Below are 10812 nucleotides of genomic sequence, written 5' to 3' on the forward strand. Positions count from 1 at the left end.
TGTGTGCTGCACTCTCAGATCATCAAAGACCATTTGGAAGAAGAGTGGGAGGTTTGTCCATTTTTACCTGTAGACCTAGGAACGTGTTCTCCCATGTATGAAGGAACATTCATTAGAGACTAATTCCTTTTTCTTTCCTTAAGAAATTACTGAGTTATCAATGAACCAACCTTCTTCACTTCCTTAATGCTTGTAGACTCACTTCCTATTTTTTCTGCGTGTTTCATTTGGAAGAAGAGTGGGAGGTGTCTCCATTTTTACCTGTAGAGCTGGGAATGTGTTCTCCCATGTATGAAGGAACATTCACTAAAGACTAATTCCTTTTTCTTTTCTTAAGAAATTACTGAGTTATCAATGAACCAACTTTCTTCACTTCCTTAATGCTTGTGGACTCACTTCCTATTTCTTCTGGGTGTTTCACGCTTCTCCTTTAATTGAAGATAGTTTTCTGTGCATCATTTATGTGGAAAGTACACTGTGTGTGTGTGTGTGTGTGTGTGTGTATGTGTTTGTGTGTGTGTTTCAAAATTGTTTTGACCAAAATTTTACCCCATGCACCCAGGGACAAACTGTCTGTTCCCTGGCCTCTTATCCCTTCTGCTCTGTCAGGGAGCAAGGGCCTGCAAAGCTCACTGTTTCCAGGCTCAGCTGCTGTATCTCCGCTTGTTCCCCTTCATCCAGCACTTGGCATGTCTCATCACTCACCTTTCCCGCCTGCTGTGTCTGCTGACACATCAGACTGAGGATTTTCAGAAGCTCCTTCTGGGTGAGGAGCCATTGTTCTCATGCTCCAAACAAAATTATCCTTTAATCAGCTCACTAAGTCTCATGGAAGTTTCCTTGGGGTAATCTAGAGCTTATTGAAGCTCTATTTTCCATCATTATTTAATATACTCTATGTTTTAAAGACATCATTTAAAATACTTTCTTCTATTCTCTTGGATTCTGTTTTCTTTTTGTTTTATGTTTTTGTTTGCTTGTTTGGTTTTAAAAAAGAAAGGATCTCATATAGTCCAGGCTAAAATTGAACTCACCGTAGATAGATGAGGTTAGATGTGAATAGTTTTTTTAAAATTTATTATAATTTATTCAGATTCCATCCCAAATGTTACCTCTCACTTGTGTCTTCCCATTCCCAGCGTCCCTCCCTCTTCTGCCCTATTCTCCTGCGCCAGACCTCTGAGAGAAGGGGAACTGCCCCCCTCCCATATGACCACAGCCTATCAGGTCTCATCTCGATCACCTGCTTCCCTTGCTCTGTGTGCCACCTGGCTTCTCCACCAAGGGGAAGTGATCAAATCAAGGGCACTAGAGTTCATGTCAGAGGTAGTCCCTTCTCTCCCCACAACCATGGAGAATGAGCTGTCCAGATTCTTGGCTTTCAGTTCATGAAAAGCTTCAATCACACACCATCCCTCGAGAGTCTCGCTCTCTCCCAGATCTCTGTAATCTTCCTTGTCTTTCTAGTCTCCTTCAATTGCATGTTGTCAGTAGAAGACAACTGTACTGTTAAGCAGACTCCAGTATACAGAACAGACCCTCCCCCAATCCCAGAGTGTAGGTGTGATGGCTTGAAGGAGAATAGTCCCCATAGGCTCTTACTCTGGACTCTAATCTTCTGAAACCATAAGTCCAATAACACTCTTCTATAAATTGCTTTGGTTGCCACACAGTGGTGGTGCACACTTTTAATCTCAGCACTCTGGGTGCAGAGGCAGGTAGATCTGAGTTCCAGGCAGCCTGATCTACAGAAAGAGTTCCAGGACATCCTGACTACACAGAGAAACCCTGTCTCACTCCCCCGAGCCCTGAGAAAGTTGTCACTGGGCAAAATGTCCTTGTTCCTGCCACAAACAGAATCTGCCTAAAAATAGGCAACTTAGATGCAAGCGGAGTCGACGACCGCACTCTGCCAAGTCAGGGTAAGCAAGTCCTCAATAGTCCCTGCCCTGTGAACAAGTCTGGCAGAGCTATTAGGCCAGAAAGCTGAAGATGAGGCTCCAACGTTATAAAGTGACTGGTCAGGCAGTAAACTGTCTTAAGTCAATTTGTACGTTTTGGAAGTGGCTAACCCACACTGCTGGTTCACTCAGGAATTTAAGTTTTACTCCTTCTCAAGTCTCTGAGGGGTATTGAAGACAAGATAGTATAATTTTACAAGCACGCTTAGGTGGTTAGGGAACAAGATCGTTTTAGATCAAGATAAAGAAGTTAAGCTATTAGAGTTGAGATAGGATAGATATTAAATCTCATTTGGAAATTTAGACCCAACAAGACAGGGAAGACACTTACTTCACACAGAATGAATGCAGATGGCCAAGTCACTATGAATGTAACGTGTATAGAACTCAGTATTCTCAGGATTGCCACATGGTTCTCCCTGCTGTATGTAGTTTGTTTTATACATGTGTAATAAAATAAATGTATAAAAAAGTAAGGTCTCATCATAACAATAGAAAAATAATTAAAACAATAAGGCGTGTGCACTAATATGCGGCATGAATGGGTTTCCCTTATTGCCACCAGCATAACTGTGGGCAAGGACTGTATACTCAAAGCATAAAAACTATGTGACTTTACAGCACTTTTCCATACTAAAGGACTCCCTATTAATTTTGTGTCTTGTTAATATATTGTCTAAGATTTACTATAAAGACTTGCTAGCTGGGCATGGTGGTGTATTTCTCTAATCTCAGCACTTGGTAGGCAGAGGGAGGTAGATCTCTGTGAGTTCAAGGCCAACCTTGCCTATATAGTGAGTTTCAGGACAGCCAGGTCTATGTCACAAGCAACAAACATATTAAGAAGTATGGTGACAGTACTTACATATTTAGTGGTTTGTATGAGCATGACCCTATAGGCTCACATATGTGAGTGCATGGTTTTCAAGTTGTTGAGCTAACAGCCCCCCACCATGTTGTATTCCTATGGATCAAGCATATGAGCCTCTTGGGGTGACGCTCATCAACTCCCAGATTATTTGGCTGTCCTTCATAATGGCTTATTAACTTACATCCCAGCAGCACCGAGTGAGTCCCCTTTTCTCCAGATCCTCCTCAGCCATTTCTGTTTTGGGTTTAGGTTATAACTATTCTTGTTTCAATTTTAATTTGTATTTTTTAGGCTATGCTTATAATGTTTATATGCTATAGAACTCAGCAATATTAGATTAATACTTATCAGAGATTCCTTTAGGATTGTTTATTGCATCCTTGATATCCTCAAGGAATAAAAATAATTGTTCATTATTGTATCAAATACAGAAACTGTGTTTGTAAGTTGGCAGACTGTCACAGCAAAAGAATAGTTTTTTTCTGTCACAGCATCTTTTAACAATTTTGCCATTTTCCCCCAAACAAAAAACTTTGTCTATCTATAAATTATCTATTTTATATTTGTCACTCATCCTCTTGCTAAATGGAATATTAAAATTACTAGTGGAAATACTGAAGTGGGCTTAGAGAATTCTATTCTCACAAGTCCTATGGTGTCGGAAATGTGAAAAAAGTGCAGTAGCTACCACAGAGATTGACTGTATGGTGCAGGATGGCTGTTCTTTCTAAAACATGTTAGGAAATAATACTACCTGATGAGGTATCATCAAGATGCCAGTGAATTTTCATATCAAGAGAATTTTGTCATCTCAGAATACACATCCCTTCAGTGTTTTCAAGTGCTGTGAGAACAATTGATCTTTTATTTTTTCTATTTCATTTTTTTTTTTCATAGAACAAAGCTAGAGATTGTGAAAAAGAAATTTTCACAAAGCTTTTCCATGGATGTTGATAGCGTGTGCTTAGAAAAAAAAACAGTGTAGACCCAACTGTGGGTGTACACATCTCACAACGTTGTCTTAAGTGACTTAATAATAACTATATGTGGTTTTGGTGGCTTCTGAAATGGCATTGTTTAAAGACTTGTGAAGGAAATATTTTACCCCACTTTCTATGTGTACAGCACAGCAGTTGATTACTGACGTGTCTTGGCATGATAACCGGCAATATATGTTACATTAAAGAAAAAGAGACCATGGGCTTGAGATGGGAACAAGAGGGTAGGACATAGGAGGGGTTGAAAGGAAGAAATGTAATGGGGGAAACTTTATCACTAAACTAAAAATGTGAATCTTACAAGAGTCCTGGAACCCTTACTATATGCACATTATAAAGAAGTCAGGGCTGTTGTAGAAAATAAAACAGCTATCAGTGTTTACTATTAATCATAGAATTATTTCAGTGCTTATTACTTAACCTGCTACCATAACTATAAAAGACACAGACACCTGATAGATTTTTAATAAGCCTATACACTGGAACTGGGCAGAAACTGACCTCCTAAACTATCCTTATTTATCTCCCAGTCCCGTGTTAATTGCTCTAATAATTCCTAGCTGGGCCACTCCCATCCAATATCCCATAAACACTTGCACATGTTTGCCATCTGGACTACTTTCCTCCATCACTAGTCCTCAGAGTAAATTCCTCCGGCCACGTGGTTCTTTCTTAAGCTAACCCATGGCTGCTTGTTCCTTTCTTCTCATGTCTCTGGCCTCTTCCTCTTCTTCCTCCTCTTCCTCCTCCTCCTCTTCATTCCCATGATCCTCTGTCTTCCAAGCTCATGAGCCTTAGCTCTGCGTACCTCACTTCTGCCCTGCCCATGTGTAGGCATATATTTAGCCAGTCATGGAATGACTGTCCTCATCATTTTAATTTTTGAATTGAGACACCTTGGTCATGAAAACAGCATAGTGAAGATTTCAAACTGAGGGTATATGAAACAGAGAAGAACAGTTCCAAGAAAAGTTATAGTTGTAGGATAAGTTAAACAGACAACAGGTTGCTGGGAGGTGGTGGTGCATGCCTATAGTCCCAGCACCCTGGGAGGCAGAGCCTAGTAGATCTCTGTGAGTTCAAGGCCAGCCTGATCTACAGAGGTAATCCAGGGCAACCAAAGCTATGCAGAGAAACCTTGTCTCAAAAAACAAAAACAAAACAAACAAAAGACAACAATCAGTATATATGATTATATTAATAGTGTCTGTAAGGAAAAAAAGACCAGAATTAACTTCAAACATAAGAGATATAGGTAGATGTCAAGCCTTGTGAGGGATGCTGCTGCAAACCGGAAGTCTGGTTTAACTGCCTATTGATCTGTCTTTACATGTATCTATGTGGATGCGTATATGTATATGTATATAAATGGATATTTAATTGCTAACTCCCAAAGAGGCAGTTCTTAAGAACAAAATATAACCTTATATAGAGACTTGACAAATAAATACAGCTGGCTGACTCAAAATTAACAATCAATAAAAAAGGCATACAGGGTCAACAAACAAACTTATTTAAATTAAAAAAATTAACTAGCATCTAGGTATTTTAGACTGTGTTCATTTATTATACTTATAGGTGAGATACTGTTAATATGGATAACAACGCTTCCTGATCAAATGCTTACCGATGCTTGACAACTTTATAGAATGAATGTATAATTTTATTTATATATTCAAAATAATGTTAACTGTAGGTAGAAAGTCAATTATATGAAGATTTTAGAAAGCAAACAGGACTTAACAACAAGTAGCACCTCTGTCAATATCAGTGTTAGAGGCACTCGTGCCAAGGGACATGTGTTAAGTGGCAGTGGAATCCTGACCAAACTGAAAAAGCATAGTCATTTGTTCCTAGTTAGGCACTTGTGTGATGGTGACAGGAGTTTATCTCTACATCAGTGGCATGACTTCCTTATGAAGAGGCTAAGAGAAACTTGAAGAAGGGAAGACCCTATGGAGTTTTAACTTATTAACCCACCATATATCCCTACATTCCTAAAATCTTAGTTTCCCTTCCTGTCACTAAGGTCCTGCATGGTCTGGACATGAACCTGTGTCCAAACAGTCATGCAAGGCATGTTGACTTTCCAGTCAGCTGCACAACTGGAAAACAAGGGGTGACTTGCACAATGTACAGCATCGTGAACCTGGTATGTGCTAGTCTCTTTCTCGGGTTCTCGGAAAGTCTGCTTTTAGAGGGAAAGTTCTGTTTGTGGGGAAACTGTAGAGAAAATAGTTATAAAGAAGTTGAAATGACTATGTTTGCAGGACAGAGCATCATTAAATGAGGTTGCGTGGTTGGAACTAACTAGCCCTATCTCTGGACCTGTGAACATGCCTGATGTCACTGGTAGAGTGTAGACCCTAGGCCACTGCTGTACTGTGGTACACTGTGGGAGAAGTTCCTTCTCACCACGGCTTTCTCCTGTGAGAACATATGTAATGTGTGATGATTAATACAAGTATTCCACCCCAAATACGTATTTTTGTGGATTCCTAAATTTAACATTTTATCTCCATAAAATCATATTTATGTAAGTATTGGATCATTTGTCATTCTGTTTCTCAAAAGAGGAGAAGTTCATGAGCTGTCATTTCATTTAAAAGTATCTAATATTACACCCCTATGCTGTGTCAGGAGCATTTCTAGTGCTAATTTTATCTATGGCAAACTTTAAAATTGTGACTGGAAGCATGTTGACTATTCATTATTTATGTTAATAATTGGGCTGTTGATTTTATTTAATTTCAGAAACTGCTCTCATTCAGAGATGTGGCCGTTGATTTCTCTCCAGAAGAGCGTGAATGCCTCCAGCCTGCTCAGTGGAGTCTGTACAGGGACGTGATGTTGGAGAATTACAGCCACCTTGCGTTCCTGGGTGAGAACTGCATCTGTGGTGAATTTGTGTGTCCTCATCAACATGTAGTGTTGCTGTTAAATTCCCAGTATGGCCTAAGAGTGTTTATCATCAGGCCTATCATTATTATTACAACAGTGTTTTCTAACCCACTAGTAATCAATAAAGAAGCACACACCTGTTATACTTTAAAATAGCCTTAGTTACCTTGGGGCAGGGAAGATATTAATCCTCTAAACTGCTTCTCAGAGTGGGGTAAGTATGGGATATCTGTCCCAATCAATGCCATCTGATTCTAGTAATTTCTATCAAGCTACCTCCCATCCATAATCCCATATACTCGCTAATGTTCTTCGTCTGGGCCAAATCTCCATCCAAGCCGGCCATGTGCTTCTCTTCCATCTAACCCATGGTGGCCTTCTTCTCCTCCCTTCTCTTCCAGTCTCTCTTCTCCCCAAGATTCCCTCCTCCTCCCCAAGCCCAGGGACCTTAGCCATGCCTATCTCACTTGTCCTGCCCACATGTGAAGGACTTCTATTAATTAGCATTAAAACACATCAGGCCAACAATGTAGCTTCCTCTCTTTCTACAATATCAGTGGGAGCTTATGCTCTCCACCATTATAGTTCATATGCCTGCCTTAAGGAAAACATGGAATGTGATGGAGCTAAGAAACGTTTTATAGTATGTCTAACCTGGTTTTGGAGGTATGCATCCTTTACCATAATAGCAATGTTAGAAGCTCAGTAGCATGTGGCATGAGGCACACACATGTCTCACCCTTCAGCTTTAATATGTTTCCTTGTAATGAGACTCATGATCTGAAGATTGTAAATGAGTCCTAAGCATGCCATCCTTCAGGAAATAGGTAAAGATAGAATGTTTTACAACCAATTACCACCTCTTCCCTTATATGTACAAAAATGAGTTCACATGTTAATTTCCAGGAGAAAACAGCCAAGCATCTTATTTCCTTTTCCAAACAGGTCTTGCTTTCTCTAAGCCATACCTGGTCACATTTCTGGAGCAAAGACAAGAGCCTCGAAGTGTGAAGACACAGGCAAGTGTAGGCACAAAGCCAGGTATGTAGGAATGAATGAATGATGGCATGTAACTGAGTCCAAAAATATAAGAGAATACACAGCTTTCCAGTGTGTATGGAGAAGTTATATTTTAGGGGGAAATATTTTTAAGTTCTTACTTTTACAATTTGAGGACATCTCATGCTGGATGCTTATCATGTCCAGCCCCTCCCTACCACTTGACTCAACAATGCATGTGTTTATAGTAGACCAGGCTGGCCTCAAATTCAGAGAGCTGACTGCCTCCCAAGTGCTGGGAATAAAGGCATGTGCCACCACACCCACCTCTTACCTCCTTCTTTTTTGCTTAGTGGTTGCTATATTCTGCTGAGTATTCCTGAAAGTACTATGTGCTACCTTTATTACCCATTTCTTGATAGACTGATATCTTCTATCCTTTAAAGGTAAATTAGGAGAGTTTTCCTGATTTGGTATTTCTTTTAGGTATTTGTTTTTATTGTGTTTAAAGCATAACACTGTCTTACGTATTTTAAGACTTTTGTTTCATAGTATTAGGGACATCCTCTGTAACATATCTGCATAAAAATGTTATGGCTTTGAGAACTGAAGTCCTGTACACATAGGAAATCTATTATTTCTGCCAGTGTGTTCAGCCACCCAACGTGATGGATTCACTACTTGATCTCCAATCTCACGAGTTTTGCTATGTTGAGTTTCTATGTAAGACCAATAATGCAGTCAACTAACTTCATATTATGTGCTATTTCTTTCAGCGTAATGCCCTCATTGAAGATGTTCCATCTGGCTTAGCTATTTAAGTATAATAGTATTCCATGTGCATTAGTTTTGCCTGAATATGTGCCTGTGTGAGAGTGCCTGATCCCTGAAATTGGAGTTACAGATAGTTCTGAGCTGCCATGGGATGATGGGAATTGAACCCAGGTCCTCCAGAAGAACAACCAGTGCTCTTAACTGCTGAGCCATGTCTGCAGCTGCCATTTATGTGATTCTTAGTTACATTTAAATATGTAACCATGAGAGAACATATGCATGTTAAAACTCATTGTAATATAAAGTATAATTGAATTCTTTTAACAGTACCTCATCCTTTACTCAACAGGATCAAAACCCCATAACTGTAAAGAATGTGGGAAGGGCTTTGATTGGAAGTCACAGCTTGTTCAACACCAGAGAATTCACACAGGAGAGAAACCCTACATATGTAAAGAATGTGGCAAAGCTTTTAACTGTTCTTCCAGGCTAAAGCGACACCAAGGCATTCATAGCGATGAGAAACCCTGCAAATGTGAAGTATGTGGCAAAACATTTAGCTGTTCATCATATCTGAGTAAGCATCAAAGAATCCATACTGGAGAGAAACCCTACAAATGTGCAGAATGTGGCAAAGGTTTTAGCAGTTGTTCAGGCCTTATTGTTCATCGCAGAGTTCACACTGGAGAGAAACCCTACAAATGTGAGGAGTGTGGCAAGGCCTTTACAATTCGAATAGCACTGTCCACACATCAGAGAATCCATACTGGAGAGAAACCTTACAAATGTGATGAATGTGGAAAGACTTTTAATGTTCACTCAACACTCTCTAAACACCAAAGAATTCATACTGGGGAGAAACCTTACAAATGTGAAGAGTGTGGCATGGCCTTTAATGTTCGCTGCATTCTTTCTAAGCACCAGAGGATCCATACTGGAGAGAAACCCTACAAATGTGAAAAATGTGGTAAAGCTTTTAACCGTTCTTCCAGCCTTGACCAACACCAGCGACTACACAATGAAGAGAAAGTCTACAAATGTGACAAATGTGGGCAGGCCTTTTCTTTGGCTTCATACCTGAATAAACATCTGAAAACTCATATGGGTGAGAAACCCTACAAGTGCAAGGAATGTGACAAGGCCTTTTACTGTTCTTCCAATCTTATTTACCACCAGAGAGTTCACACTGGAGAGAAACCATATAAGTGTGATGAGTGTGGGAAAGCCTTTAGCATTTATTCATCCTATATGAAGCACCAGAGAATTCATACTGGAGAAAAACCCTATAAGTGCAATGAATGTGAGAAAGCCTTTAATAATTGTCATAGTCTAACTCGACACCAAAGAACTCATACTGGAGAGAAACCCTACAAATGCAAACACTGTGGCAAAGCCTTCAGTTGTACTACAGGCCTCAATCAGCATGAAAGAATTCACACTGGAGAGAAACCCTACAAGTGTGACAAATGTGGCAAGGCCTTTAATTCTTCCTCAAGCCTTAAACAGCATTACAGACTCCATATTGGAAAGAGGTCATACAAATGTGAACAGTGTGGCAAAGTCTTTAAAAACTGTTCAGGCTTTACTAGACACAACAGAATTCACAATTGAGAAAAATCAAAATTAGTAAAAACATCATCACAAAGCCTTCAGTAATGCTCATCTATAGTTCAATACTGTAATTCAATACACCAAAGGAGAGACCCATAGAATCACAAGGAATTTAATAATCATTCAACTTTTCCTCCATACTGGAGAGATCTTGTCAAGACAAAGAGTGGGTCTCAGGTATTGAATAATTATGTTATACAAATCATCAAAAATTTATTCTACAAATCAAATACAGAAAATCCTTTATTCTTCAGAACATTAACAACAGAAGTATTGCTGAGAAACCCTTCTAATACAATGCTGCAAGGCCCTTAAGTAAAGCTGGATATTTGTTAACTATGAGTGAGTTCATACAGAAAGTGTACATGTGGAATGACACAGGAAGAACATGTTCAAATATATTAACCTGAAAAGAGCAAAAATGTTACCGTAGAAATCACTGTGTAAATGGTATAGTAACCCTTAACCAATTGCTTGGATCTAAAGCAGTGGTTCTCAACACCCCTAATGCTGCAAAACTTTAATACAATTTCTCTTGGTGTCGTGATCCCTAACCATAAAATGATTTTTGTTGCTACATCATAACTATAATTTTGCTAGTGTTAGGAATTTAATGTAAATCTTTGTTTTTTCTGATGGTCTTAGGCAATGCCACTGAAAAGGTCACTTGACCCTGAAAGGGGTTGCACCCTGCAGA

General features: G+C 39.4%; 1 protein-coding gene across 1 annotated transcript; it reads left to right on the forward strand.

Moving 5' to 3' along the window:
• The first annotated feature begins 5961 nt into the window (after positions 1 to 5961).
• On the forward strand, positions 5962 to 10115 carry LOC127193604 (zinc finger protein 420-like). Its single transcript, XM_051150850.1, has 4 exons — positions 5962 to 5982; positions 6585 to 6711; positions 7677 to 7772; positions 8854 to 10115. The coding sequence occupies exons 1-4, from the start codon at positions 5962 to 5964 to the stop codon at positions 10113 to 10115; spliced, it is 1506 nt and encodes a 501-aa protein (XP_051006807.1).
• Positions 10116 to 10812: the final 697 nt, after the last annotated feature.

The sequence above is a fragment of the Acomys russatus genome, chromosome 9 (genome assembly GCF_903995435.1).
Source record: "Acomys russatus chromosome 9, mAcoRus1.1, whole genome shotgun sequence".
NCBI classification, from domain to species: Eukaryota; Metazoa; Chordata; class Mammalia; order Rodentia; family Muridae; genus Acomys; species Acomys russatus.